General features: G+C 42.3%; 1 protein-coding gene across 2 annotated transcripts in view; it reads left to right on the top strand.

The window, feature by feature from the left end:
- TRAPPC9 (trafficking protein particle complex subunit 9) overlaps nucleotides 1-14,062 on the top strand; it is a 451,119-nt gene extending 437,057 nt beyond the window's left edge. For both annotated transcript variants that reach the window (XM_053951519.1, XM_053951609.1), the window contains exons 22-23: nucleotides 3,619-3,842; nucleotides 10,949-14,062. In XM_053951519.1, coding sequence (XP_053807494.1) covers nucleotides 3,619-3,842; nucleotides 10,949-11,128 — 404 coding nt within the window. In that variant the 3' untranslated portion in view covers nucleotides 11,129-14,062. The remainder of the gene's footprint in view (nucleotides 1-3,618; nucleotides 3,843-10,948) is intronic.
- Nucleotides 14,063-14,537: the final 475 nt, after the last annotated feature.

The following is a 14,537-nucleotide window of genomic DNA, read 5'->3' as shown; positions in this document are numbered from 1 at the left end:
CTTTTAATTAGAAGGACTTTGGGAGATTGCTGTCTTTATGCTTCCCCCCTTCCCTCTTCTGTCATCCATATTTTATGCTGCCACTTTTAAAATGCAATTTATGTTGGCAGTTGGAATTAAACTTGGTCCTTCTAATTTTCTGAAGTGCTGTTTCTCTCGTATCTGAATCTTCGTAGGATGGAGATACAGCCACGACTGATTTCTGTGCTAGTGACTGCATCTTCTGATTCAGAGCTCCTGTACTCCAAAGCCAGTAATGATTCACTCTCACAGCAGTGGTGTGAGCAGTCTTAGCTTTTATATGCCATCTGTGTGAGTGAGCTGAATCTGCAGAAATGGGACCTTGTGCACATGGCTTTTCCTCTGCTCATGGATGAAAATATTAAAGCAAATCCGTATGGTCCGTGAGATGTTTTCTGTGTCAGGAAGGGAGTAAAGCTGCCTGTCAAACAAGCTGTTCTCCCTGATGAAAGGGGGCTGTTTTTAAACACTCCTTTCCATAGTATTTTGCACGCCAGCCATGTGTGCTCTCTCATCTGACATCTCATTGAGATCCTTGGCTCTGGTACTGCAGGAGGGAAGTGTGTACTGGGAAGGAAGGAAATTATCTCTCAATATGTACACAAACGTGCACACACACACACACACACACACACACACGCTTTTAAATCAATCTAAAAGAATTGCATTTTTTTTTTTTTTAGGAATGAGAAAAAAAAAATAATCTGATTGAGCCAGACTTAAATGCTTCCCTTTTGTTTGGATTTTCTATTTCCTCATGAAGATACTAGAAAGAAACGCTCTGAGCTATTATTAGATACAAAGGTAGAGATAGAGGGCAAAGGGTTCATTTACAATTCCTACAGCAGACCATTGAAGCTAAAAGGCAATTGATGAGCAGCTTGAAAATATAGATTCAACCACTAAGCTTAGGGAGTATTTGCAAAGGTTTGTGCTGGTCTGGGGATCTAACCCTTTGTACAGCAGTAAAACCCACTGTGTAGAGGAAGCAGAAAACAAGTGGGTTGGGTTTTTTTTAGTTAATGAAAGGAGTCACCTTGCAGGGAGAAGCTTGGAAACATAAATTGATATAAAGTAATGAATTGATGTAAATGCACTGCTTTTGAAGGAAGCAACTGGACTTCAGCTCTGTGCTGGGAGACGGGGAAGCACAAAGGTTATCCACAGACACACATTCTTTGTGTTTGGGGAAACCCAAGTCAGTTAATCCCTGATAACGGGATACCATTATAACCACAACTCACCTCTGTGATCTTAGGGCAATACTGCAAGAAGCAGATTGATCATGTTGGGCAGGACAGCCCATGGCATTAGAGTGTGCTGTTGCAGAAGAAATCCAATGCCATAAAGGTTTTCTAGCCCTTCCCTAAGATGCAGTGGTGATTATCACTTCCTTTCAGAGGATCACAGAGATGGGCAGGGACCTCTGAAAATCATGTGTTCCTATCCCTGTTCAGGCAGGGTCACCTAAAGCCACTTGCCATGGACCATGTGCAGAAGGCTTTTGAGTATCTCCAGGGATGGAGACTCCACAACCTCCCTGGGCAACCTGTGCCAGTGCTGGGTCACCTTCACTGTAAAGAAATTCTTTCCTGGTGGTCAGAGGGGAGCTCCTGTGTTTCAGTGTGTGCACATTGATCCTGCCACTGGGCAGCACTGAGTCAAAGAGCCTGGCTCTGTCCTCTTTGCAGCCTCCCTCCAGGTGTTCATCCACACTTTTAAGATCCCCTGAAGTCTTCCCCAGCCTGAGCAGTGCCAGTGCTCATATCCTGTCCTCATGGGAGAGATGCTCCAGTCCCTTAATCCTCTTCATGACCCTGCATTGGAGTCTCCCCAGTGTGTCCATGTCTGTCTTGTAATGAGGAGCCAGAACTGGACACAGCACTCCAGGACTATTCAACAGTGTTCTAACTGTCAAAAAAAAACAAAAAAAACAAAAAAAACAAAAAAAAAAACAAACAAAAAAAAACAACAAAAAAAACCCCAAAAAAAAACAAAAAAAACAAAAAAAACCACAAAAAAACACAAAAAAAACAAAAAAAAACCAAAAAAAACAAAAAAAAACAAAAAAAAAAAAACCAAAACAAAAAAAAAAACCCAGAAAATTTTGGAACAGGGGCTGTTCCAGTTGGGACACCAACACTGATTTTGGAACACTGAAGGGGTTTTTTTGTGCTCTTTTTGCTAAACCTCTTGTATCTGATGCTGCTGCATTTGGGCAGCTTTGGTCAAGGAGAGGTTCTCATCTGGGTACCTAAGCTTTGCTGGCCTGACCTCTGGAATAAATGTTCCTTTCTGAACTTTTTTCTTCTCTGGCAATAACTTTGGTTTTTTTTTTTATCCAGTGGCTGTGTTGAGGCTTGTTCAGTTTGCCAGACTAAAGAGCATTACAAGAACATGCATAATTTTGTAATTTTTGTCTAAGGCAACAAAACAAAACTAAGTTTAAAAAAATCACTTTGATGTAATTTCTTTTTTTCTGTGAAAACTCCTGAAGTATAAAAATAGTGTCTTTCCTTGAAGAGGGGGTATTACTAATGTAAATCCAATGCAGAGGAATAATATGATGTATGTCAAAAGGCAAGCAACTGACGAGGAGCAGGATTGATGGAAATGCCTCATGGGCATATGAGATTGTGGGGATAGGCATTCACACAAAGGATGCTTTCTTACATGTGCCCAGGGCTTTCTCTTATCTCTGAACATGAACCCATAGTGAAATAGAAATGTTCCTGTATTAATAGTGCATTGGAGATAACCCTCATCTGAAAAATACAGTAATACTGCACAACTGGGAACCCTTTCAGAGCAGGGAATTGGACTGGCAATTTCATAGTGTGTTGGTAATGAAACATTTTGGTTCTGTATAAGCAAATGGGCAAGGTTAATGGACACATTACTCTGGCTGTCATTGTCCCAGCAGTAACCAATTTAGAGGCTTTATATTTTCTGCTGTCCCAGTAAGGGAAAGAAAAGTAGAAAATTAAAAATAGAAATCCCAGAGTGATTTAAAGTGCAAAGAGTGAATAAGCTTGTAGTACTCCAGTATAATTTTAAACCCCCTCTTTTCCTTATAATCTGTACTTTAATTTATGTATTACTTTGCAAATTCTGCCAATGTCTGTCCTGCTCCAAAAGCTCACCTCCATACAGAAGGATTTATTCTGGCTGTAACACATGAACATGAGCCTCCAGGCCTGGATCTCTCTAGCTGTTGTTTGTATTGATGGTTCCTGTTTGTATTTCCCTTCACCTCATGCTGTTGACTTGCAGAACCATTAGAAATGATCTGTGGCTTTGGCCTTCAAGGGAGGTGGTTAAAAAATATCTTCTGGTGCCTCTGTATAGATCATAATTGGGTTTTTTTCATAGCTCTTTCAACAGCTGTGGACAGATATCAGGCCCTCATGAGCTGGTTTTTCTCAAGTAGGTGCCCTGCACAACAGCACAGCACTGGGTTTTCTTTTCCAGAATTAACTGTCCCACACTCCTGGTTTCATTGAGGTTACTTTTTTCTTGTTGAACCTCCTGTCAAGATTAATGCTGTTTCTGAAGCAGGTGTCCAGCCTAATGAGGACTCGTTTCCTTGATTTGCAGACATCCTGGTTGATGGCAAGGTCTGTGACTGCGACGTCGTGGTGACCTGCCAAGTGGGGGACCCTGTCCCCTTGCAGGTGAAGTTGACCAACTGGAGCAAGCACAGCGTGGGGCCCTTTGCTCTGACCATGATGCCCTACCAGGATTACCAGAACGGGGTGCACAACTACGAGCTGCAGGATGCCATCACCTTCGTGGGCTCCAACACCTTCTACATCGACACCGTGAGTTGTTTGATCACAAGTATCAGGATTTTGAATGATGTGCATTTGAAAGGGGCTTCATTACTCTATGGTGCATTTTAAAGCAGATTAATTTTTGGAAAGCCCCATGATTATGGCAGCTATTGCTAACAGTGCCTCTGTGTTCATCTGGAATGGTCTCTCAGAAATGGTTTAAGACTGCAATTTCCTACCATGTAAACCACTGGTAAATTATCAGAGGCAGCAATTTCTGGTCACTCCAGATCTGGCTGAATGTGAACAGGTTACCCTAGATTGAATGTTCAATACCATATTGCCAGTCCTTTGAGTGTCCCAGCGCAGCCTGCAGTAATAGATTTTAAATAACTTTTTTTTTTCCTTAGTCCATAAGAAACATTCCCCAGGCTGAGCCAAGGAACTCAGCAAATCAGTTTTAGTCAGGTCCTGAAGAAACAAAACAGACTGCAAAAAGAAAATGCTAAGCATTAATGGCCAATCTGATGAGCTGGTTCATTTCCTGGATGCTTAGCATACTGTTATAAAACCATAAAGAAATGCATAAAATGAGGCAAAAAAAAAGTGCCCCCTTTTAAAACAATTGAGATTATGATTTTTCTCTCAATTTCTCTAGAAAATTCAAGTCTAGGAGCTTTTCACTTCTAAGGCAAGACACTGAAAATACAGATAACACTACTCTCTCCCACATCCTTCCCTCCCAAAAATACAACAACAATATACCTGGAATGAAAATTCACAGGCAATGCTGCAGATGGAATGAGCAGCATTTCTGGTAACTCATGAAATAAACATGAAGAATGGGGTGAGTGTTTGAGATAGTGCTTAGAACCTTTGTTTAGGTCAGCTCTTCAGATTGGTAATAAAATGTACCTGTCAAAATTAAATATATAAGTGAACCTTAGTTAGAAAGAAATTAAAGGTTAATCACAGAGATAGTCACCATGCATATTTTTCAATTACACATCACAGAAGAAAATATTTCTAAAAGCTAATGAGCATGAAATATACCATCAGCTTGATTTTTAATGGGGGCTAACTGCATTCTTGTGGCTGAATAATTTAAATATGCCAACAGAAATCATCCAGGGATGGCTTTCTTTGACTCTGGTTCTGACAATGTGGAGTTTTTAATCAGAGTGGTGGTGTTTGGATGCCCAGCTGCCAAAGGGCCTGACCCTCCAGGCTAATGAGGGAAAAGGGAGATGTCAGTGTGATGTATTCTCACCTTCTGATTGAGTCTCCTGTGGGGCAAAAAGACAGGAGGTCACATCTCTGGTGCCTGCCCAGGCAGCCTTCTCATACGTTACGGTCCCTGCCTTTGCCCCATTGCTCAGTGTTTTGACATTTCTCCTGTAAACACAATCCCCAAGAAGGTAAAAATAGAATTGTTTTCTACTGCTTGTCCTCCTTTCCATACAAAAAGGTGAAATGAACAAAATGTCGACTCTCAGGCAAGAAGTGTTACATTTCACTGTGTGTAGTGTTGACACTACACAGGCTCCTAGGGAAAGAAAGTGCTTGGTCACATTCTTCGGGGCATCGAGCCCTGATTGTGGAAGAAAATCCTTTATGTCTGCCAGAGGCCCTTTCTTCCCTCATAGTAACAAATTTAGGAATAGAAAATAGATTTCAGAAAGTTCCACCCGTTTTGGGGGGGGGATGAGGGGAAGCCGTGGTTTGTGCATTTGATGCTTTGGGGAAGAACCACTGTGCTCAGAATTGTGCTTATGCTCTGAGTTTGGCCAAAAGTCAGATAGGAGCTGGTTAAAAAACCAAAGAAGCTCATGGTGGGTAAGATGAAAGACAACCAGAGTTTCTCTTTTTTATAAACAAAAATGAGATACTGGACCAGATTCCCTACTGGCTTTCAACTCAGCGTTGTTGTATGGAAGCTGTTAAAAATGTCCCCATCATTTTTTTAACCTGGGGTCATGGGCACTTGACTATTTTTCTTGTTTAGTGGAAGTGGCTTGAGGTGCTGCCCTTTCCCAGCTCCTTGTGAAAGATGCTCCCCTCTCCCCCAGCAGGCCCATCAGGACAGACACTGCAAGCACTTGTTTTTGTGCAAAGTTGTCCAGTTTAGCAAAAATGGCATTGGTCAGCAGTTTAAGTTAATTGGGCTGACTTCACACTGACACTGGCACAGGGATGCTGACATGAGTTATTGCAGGGCTGAGCTGGGTGGGAGGAAGGATGGAGGATCAAGTCTGGTTTGGTGTATCACTGGTGCGTGGTCAAGAACGAGTGGGAGCATCAGGTATTACAGCAAGGGCAGATACTCCTCACACCCCGAGAATTCACTCTGTTGTCATGCAGAAACTTCATTATTGGTACCAAAAAACCTCAACAGATCCCTCTGCCTTCCTAAATGTTAGTTTCATATTAAATCTTATGCTCAAAAATTCGCTGTTATTTTTGATTCCAGACTAAAAAGTCTCAAAGCAGTTTCTGCTGCTACCTGGAAGACAGGGGACATATACAGGAATTTTCAGGATGCACATGCTACTTTGCAGCATGAATATAAATTGTTGAAAGGGTAAAAGTCACACAATTTTGTATTTCCCTTTCTTGTGGCTTGAAGTCCAAATTAGAAGATTTATCTTGGAAGTAATGTAATGATGCTTATTCACCTCTTTGTGCTTTTACCTCAGTTCGATGCAGCAGCCTGGGTTTGTGTCACAAAGTCTGTGGTGGATATGCACTTCAAAAAGCAAAGTCTTTTCTGGAAAATTTTGAAGGATATTGAGTTATTTCCATGCATTTTAAATTAAGTAAAGTCTGCATTTTTAAGCACAACTTCTAATTTGGCTAACCTTACTTTTCTCTGTATTTGACAGAAAAAGTGACTTTCTCCATTATGACTTAAATATTTGACATTTTTTATTCAGAGGGTGATTTTGAAACATGAGTTAACATGGTGGAACTTACCCATTAAAATACAGTGGATTTATTTATTTTTTTATCTTGCTTCACAACATAAAGTTTATCTTTAGCCCTATTATTAAATTTTCTTAGTTCTTATCTCTGGTTTTTTGTTGAATAATTAGTTGGTCAGACAGAGTTGCTTTTTTGCCAAATTAAAACCTAAAATATTGCCTTCTGTGGAGAATCCTGTAACTCTCAGCAATCCATCCTCTCTTGTTGTCCCTGCTTGTGCCATTACTTATCCTCAAGCAGGATTTTTTCCTGTGTGTGTTATCATGCACAGGCTCAAATGATTGGTAGTGGGAGATGAGGAGAAATTCATTAGTAGATGGTCATTTTGAATCAGCTCAGAAGCCATGGTGAACATTTGCTCACTTCTGGCAGGTCCTCTGTGGCCCATCTGGAACAAATTATTTTTCTTGGCACTGTTTTATTCACACTGTAAACTCTTTGGGGCAGTGAGCAGTAGCTGGCACCAGCCCTAATCTCCAACTGAGCTCCCTAAGTACTACAGCAGTATAAATAAGTAGTAATTAGTTCTAAGCAATCGCAGTCCCACATGGTAGCCTAAATCAGGGAAGGATTAGGATGCAGCTAGAAAGTTAATTTTTCTTCTATCTTGGTGGAACAAAGGAGTAATGTGGACTTTTTGCCTTGATTTTCTTTCATTATTTTCTGAGGTACAGGCTGCTTCTCTTTGTTTCCATGAATGGTGGAATTTAATAAAACCTGTTTTAACTCTGCCCTGACTCGGGAATGTCGGCATCTTGATGAATGATTCAGCACACATACAGGCACAGATCTGGGCAGTGGCACCACCAGAGCTGTGTGCTGCTGGACTGGAGGACAACATGAATTTGGTCTGGGTCAGGCATGAGTCATGTTCCTCATAGCTGAGCTGGATCAGGCACTGCAGGCTGTGGGGTGGTGTGTCCTGCCAGCTCTGGAGGTGACCACCTGAACAGGCCACTCTGAGTGGCTGAGCAAGTCATCAGAGCTTATGCAGTTTAGGGAACATTTTGCCTCATTCTGCATTTGATCAGGTGAGTCCCTGTGTTGAACAGCTGGCTTAGATGTGGACATCCACTTTACAGACATTTGGGTGGATTCAGTTCCAGACTGAGACACCTGAATGAGGAGGTGTTACCAGGAGTGCTGGCCCACTAAGCTCCCCTGAGTCCATGGAGGTGTGGTCAGCAGCAGGTAGAACCTGGCTCATTAACACAGGGCTGAGATTCAGTTGCCTAAAAGTAGATGTTTGCCATCACACAGGTTCTGTGGATATCCTACCAGCCACCAGATGCTGCCAGAAATCCTGTAAGACATCCTGGGCATCTTCCCAGTCCTGTGCAGGTGTCTCAGTGCCTTAGGCCATCACATTACCTGTGTTTAGGCAACTCTATTCTGGCTCTGCAGGCTGCCTAGGGAGACCATTCTGTGCCTGCTCCACTGTCTCATTGACTGGGTATCCTCCTTTTGTAGTAGGAGTTTGGATACCTTGGACTCCTAAATGTAGGTTTAACCTCAAAATTAGTCCTGTGCCTGGTGTAGCAGCTGGGCTGGATGTGACCCTCTACTGCTGCAGCTGAATGTCTGATCTTTTGGGAATCTTTGTATGTAGCCCCACTGGAGGCACAGCTTTACATTCCAAAGTTGGTTCCTATTTTGAAGGAAACATCTTGTAACTTCTGCAGAGCCACTTGCACTTGAGCAAGGCGAAGGTTTCAAGCTCATTTTGCTTCCCTGTTTCTTCTCCAAACCACAAGTGTTGATACAGTGGTGGTGGCACAACAGATGTGGGTAGAGCCCAAACCATGAATGTGATGTCTGGTGTTGATGCTGATGAGCTTGAAGCCACCTTCCTGCTTGCCAAGGGCTCTGAGCTGTGCTGTTACAGACATTCCTTCAGGGTGCAGTGAGATTAGGAAAAATGGACCAGGAGCCTGCAACAGCTAAGGGTGCAGAGGAGGCTTCATTTGCTGTTTGCCTGCACCCACTGCTGGCATGAGTGCTTGCCTCTGCCCTCCTCTGGATGGAAGTCCACATCAGTTCCAGTGAGGCAGAAATCAGGCAGGCAGCCCTGGGAGAAGGGGAAGGGAGCAAGGGGGGACATGGCTGGATGTTGTTCTGTGTGTCCAGACGCAGTGCCAGAGGGCAGGAACTTGTACCCAGCAAGGAGGGGAGATGCCAAGGACGGGGTCAGGGGAACAGCTGTGGCTGCTCTGATCCTTCACGTGGATGACACGATGCTGATACAAGTTTGCTGTAGGTCAGCAGAAGTGCTCAGCACCAAAACCAAAGAGAGCCTGGGCTCTCCAGCTCTGAGGATTTGGTTGCTTGTGAAAAGACAGACCCTTGTGCAGGACCTGCAATTTAGAGTCATAGAAGCACAGAATGGTTTGGGTTGGAAGGGAACTTAAAGCTCATCTCATTCCAGCCCCCCTGCCATGAGCAGGGACATCTTCCCCTATCCCAGGTTTCTCCAAGCCCCACCCACTCTGGCCTTGAACACTTCCAGGGATGGGGAAGATTCATAGATTCCCTGGGTAGCCTGTGCCAGGGCCTCACCACCCTCACAGTAAAGAATTTTTTCCATATATGTATCCTAAATATTCCTTCTTTAAATTTGATCCCCTTATTCTTTGTCCTATCACTACAGATCCTGATGGAGAGTCTTTTCCAGCTTCCCTGTAGCTCCTTCAAATACTGGAAGGTGCTGTGGGGCCTCCACTCAACCTTCTTTTCTTCAGGCTGAGCAACCCCAACTTTCTCAGCCTGTCTTCATAGAAAAGCTGCTGCAGTACCTTTAGCAACTTTGTGGCCCCTCTCTGGACTTCTTCCAGTTTAGGGAGGTACAACAAAGCAGACTGATAGCCCAGGGAACTATACAGGATGCATGTCTCCTGGCTAAAGAACCCAGCAGTGAAAGTCCAAAAAACAGCTAGAACAGGAGAAAATGGAAACAGCTCATTCCCTTCACTTCTGAAAGCTACAGACAACCTGCCTCATGGAAGGTGGTGGCTGGAAGTTTTCAGCTCTCTGAAATATTTTTGAGTTCCCTGCACCCCTGAAATCTTCTGTTGATCATTTGCCTTCCCCCTCCTCCCCACCATGACCTTCCCATCATCCCTGTTCTGGGCTTCCCAAGCAGTGGCAAGTTGTCCTTCAGCAAAGGGTGTCCATAAGCATATCCCAGTTCACACCCCATTGCTCATGTCCGAGTTTACCATATCATGAATTTTTTTTGTAGTGGGGAACAGCCCTGATCACCTGTCTCAGAGCCTCAGCCTTTATTGGGATTTTTCTGCTCGGATGAAGCTGCCTTTTCACAATTTTTGGAAAAAATCCATCCAGTGGAATGGCTTTGTGTTGATGTGGTGTTTTACATTTGCTGTAACTTTAACTTAGTTCTAGGCATCCTGAAACTGGATTTAACAACTTGTGGAAGCAGATACTAATTCAAACATTATCACATGCTGAACAGTGGTGGGAGTGTTAAAGTTAGAAATTACTGAAATGTCTTGCTGAAATGATGGACTGAGATATATTATTTGTTGTGAAGATATGGATTGTGGATGGATTTGTGATGAAGGAAGATACATAAATGTAGAAGCAGTGTGAACTCTGTATATTTAATTTGGACAAGTAAAATCAGGATGGCTACTGTTTCTGGGAAGTTTCTTGCTAAACTTCATTATTTCAATGATAGTCACCTAAGTTCCTGATTAGAATTTGCAGTCAGATTGTGTCTCAGTCATAAGTGAGAATGAACTTACTTATTGCTAATCTGTTAAATGGTGTTTAGAACATGTATTTAACATTAATTTGGAGATGTGATTTAAAACTTTAATAGAGATGTTGGTAAATACAGTCCAAGGAGAGATTTAGGGTGATCTCTACCTTAAACAAATTGTGTTTTGGAATCAGTGACTCCTAAAGGTTCATATTCTGTTTTGAGCTGTGGCACAGGTTTACTGCATGAGTGAATAACAGGATTAATTTTTTAAAGTAACGTTTTTACTAGAATAAGGACAAGATGTTTACTCCTTTTTGTATGAAAGCATTATTAAGATGTGAATCTGGAGTACTCTGAGATCCTTTGAAGGAGCTAATGAATTGCAAACTGCAATTATTTGACTTTGCTGATGGTTTATTTGTACTGATTTTTGTATTCTCTTTGCCAGGTAAAGCCAACCAAAGACTCTGTGTACTTTGGAGCACTTCTCTTCCTCTACACGGGCGATTTCTACCTGAATATCAAATTCCATGAAGACAACTGCAGCAGGGAGCTGCCTCTGTCCTGGCTCTGCCTTCCCAGTGTCCACATCCGTGCCACAGAGCCCGTGGCCCCAACTAAGCTGTAAATGCACTGTGTGCTACTTGATTGCCCACAGCACACAGCAATGCTTGGCACATCCTCTGCTTGACCCCAGCTCGTTTCTGTCCAACCCCAGGACACAGTCTCTACTTTGGAGGAACAGCTGAACACTTTCTGAATTGGCTGGTAGTCATTTGAACAGCTGCTTTAGCTAATTTCAGAGGGGGGCAGAGAGAGAGATTATAACTATGGTGAAGTTTTCCTCTGTTTCCAGAAAACTATATGCATTATACTTCAATATACTCTGTTGATATCAGTGGTTTGAAAGAGTCTTGAGGGATGAATTTTGCAATGTGTTTGAAGGTCTTAAATCCTGTTTGAATAATCCTGTTTGATCATTTTTCAATAAGATTTGTGTATCTGTATGAAATTCTTCCTGATTTATGCTGGACCCATGGCTTGTTCCCTTGGGATATAGATGTCTGCTAGATTTGTTCACTGGCTTGCTCTTGTTTATTTTGTTTGCTGAGAATTTGGTGTCTTTGGTAGCAAATAGCAGTAGTGGTGCTTTTTAGTGTGTTACTGAAAGTAAGAATAGCCTCCAGTTATTCTCTCCCTCCCCTGAGCCCAGTGCCACTTGCTCCTGGTAAAGTCACTGCCTTTAGTTTGGCAGATCTATGAACTAGAAAGGAGAGAGGGTGAGGAAGAGCAGAAGAGTTTTGTCCTTGAGAGAATAAATAAGCCAACTTTTGGGCTGCCTAAGGCTTGGCTGTGAATTTAGGCTTTCACAGTTCTGTTTTACACAGTCATAGTCACTTGAAACATTTGCAGACTCTTAAAGATCCACCAGAATTAATGAGATGATCATTAATATAACTTTTTGTGAGTTTTTGCAAACTCTTCTTATCAGATTTTTCATACAAATATACTGCTTTTTAAATGTGTCTGGTTTTTTTCCTTTTTTTTTTTTTTTTTTGATTTTGTTTTCCTAAAGTTTGGGGTTTTTTTTTTAAGTTTAATTCTTAGCCAGTTAAGGCCATGGAATTCCTGAATGTGAAAGTAGTTGTTGAATGTACTGATAATTTAGCCTATTTTTCAGAATAATGTTTTTGTATAGTGAGACATGCTTTTACCCCATGTAAAGCAGGGAGATGTCTTAGCTGTATGATTAATACATTATTTCGTGGACCATATGTTTAAAACCTATCTCAGTCTTTTCTTAAATACATAGTTAAATTTGGTGGTAGTATGCTTTGGGGGTGGACACACCAAGATGTGGCAGGGACACTCCAGTTAGCTCTACATGATTTAAATCTACTTGCACAACCTCTTTGCAGATTCTTTGTTTCTTTAGAATTCATGCAAACATGGGCCCCACTGAATGCCTGGCCTAACCCTTCCTGCTCAGTTCTGGCTCTCTGCATCATGCCCAGGGGTACTTTTAGACATGACTGGTGTTTTCCACAGGAAAGGCAGTGCTCCAAACCCCATTCATTGCATGCTTGCAAGTGACTGTTCATCCTAAATATATTCCCAACTGGAGATAACTATGGCTGTAGCATGGTAGCTGAATTTCCAGTGAATGCAGGGTATTATCTCTAAAAACCTGTGTTGTGGCAGTGTTATCTATGTCTGTGCTTGAGCTGTGGCTCTGGACTCAGCCTTGAAAGTGGAAATTTTCAGTCTTGACCTGATGAAAATCTGAGCCCTGTTGAAGATTTATTTGCAATGATTCACTGCTCTGTCAGTGAGGTCCAGTAACAAAACTGTTCCTTAGACTGGCACTGGCTCTGGGCCTGAGACACCCCTGGAAAGAGGGTCCCACAGCTGAGTTGGGCCTGTTTTTCTGTGTTGGTGGAGCTTGGCTGACCAGATTGGGCCATGAGGCTGAATTCTCTGACACTGGATAGGCAACACACAGAAAAATACGATCCAAGGAGAGCAGGAACTGAAACCAGTACATCTTCCCTGTAAAAGCTTGGTTTGACATGAGTGTCTGTACCATGTTGCACAACACTGTTGCAGTAAAATACAAATTGGGTTTTATTCAGTGCTCCCAGAAGATAATCTGCAGATTCTAGGAATACAACTAAGACTTTATAAGGACCACATTGAAATAAAAATATCGTAAAGTAGATGCTGTTGCAGACAGGATACTTCAATTTATCCAGCTAAGGGACTGTTCTCTTATTATTTTTTGACAGTGTTCTCTGAGAAGAGAGGGTCTTGTTCTGTGGAGCCTGTCCTGGGATGCAACATTCCTGTGCCTTTTACTCATAAAGGATTCTTATCTACAGCCCGCTGAAGCTGTTGGAATGGGAAGGGGTTTTATTATAACAAAAGCTGGCTGCATATTTTCTAGGTATCCAATATGCCATTATAAATCTGCCACATGTGTGCATAAATGTAAGTTCTTAAGTGTGAGCTGACCCTTAAAGGTCTGTCTGTTCATTATATAGCAGACTACTCTGTCCCTTGTCAACTTGGACACTTAGTTGCTTTTGGCATTTATGATATCTTCCCCAGTTTTCTCAGACTTCTACTTGTCTTGGTGAGGGAGATGAAACACAAGAAGTTCTTCTTTCTGGGGATCACTTTTAACTTGTCCAGAAGGAAGATATTTAAGGGTTCGTGTAGTTTGGAGAAAGGTTGAGGGAAAGGTGCTTAAAATCACTGGGGTTGCTGTCAGGATTGGTCCTTGTACTGCTTGCAAGAAGGATGATACTTTTCTTATCTGCTTTCCTTTCTTGGTACTGAAAACTCCTTTTTCTTTCTCTGAAACACCCAGAAATTATTTTGAACATGATGAGCTAAAGTGTTCATTGTAAATCTCATACAAACCAGTGGTTTCAATAAATTATTCCTAATTTAAATGGCCATTGCTGAGAGCAGATGTTGATCCCATATATGAATGCACTGGAGAAGCATAAGTTATGTAACTTTAACTGAATAAATACTTGTGGCTTGTTATTTATACCTCTGCCAGTCTCTTTAGTCTGTAGCTCTTGGTTGTGTTGTGTGTTTTTGCTGGTAATAATGCATATCTCTTGATTCTGTATTGTGTCTCTGAAACAATGTGGTGGACCCTGGAACTGAAATTTCAACTCCATTCAAACTTTCTCTTCCTAGATGGACTCAGAAGTGGTGAACCCTGTCTGCTCCATAGTGTGGCTCCTGTGTCACTGCCTATTCACTGTCCACTGAGGAGAGGGAGAGGCACTCACATGAAAGGCCAGAAGTTGTGTCCAGGGAGGTTTAGCTTGGATATTAGGTAAAGATTCTTCACTCAGAGGGTGACTGGGTGCTGGAACACACTCCCCAGGGAAGGGGTCACAGCCCAGAGCCTGACAGAGCTCAAGAAGTGTTTGGACAATGCTCTCAGACACATGGTGGGACTCTTGGGGATGGTCCTGTGAAGGGGTGGGAGTCGGATTTACTGATTCTTGTGGATGCCT

This window comes from Vidua chalybeata, chromosome 1 (genome assembly GCF_026979565.1).
Source record: "Vidua chalybeata isolate OUT-0048 chromosome 1, bVidCha1 merged haplotype, whole genome shotgun sequence".
In the NCBI taxonomy this organism is placed as follows: domain Eukaryota; kingdom Metazoa; phylum Chordata; class Aves; order Passeriformes; family Viduidae; genus Vidua; species Vidua chalybeata.
Note: the sequence above shows the minus strand (reverse complement) of the source record. Positions and strands in the feature narration are given on the sequence as shown.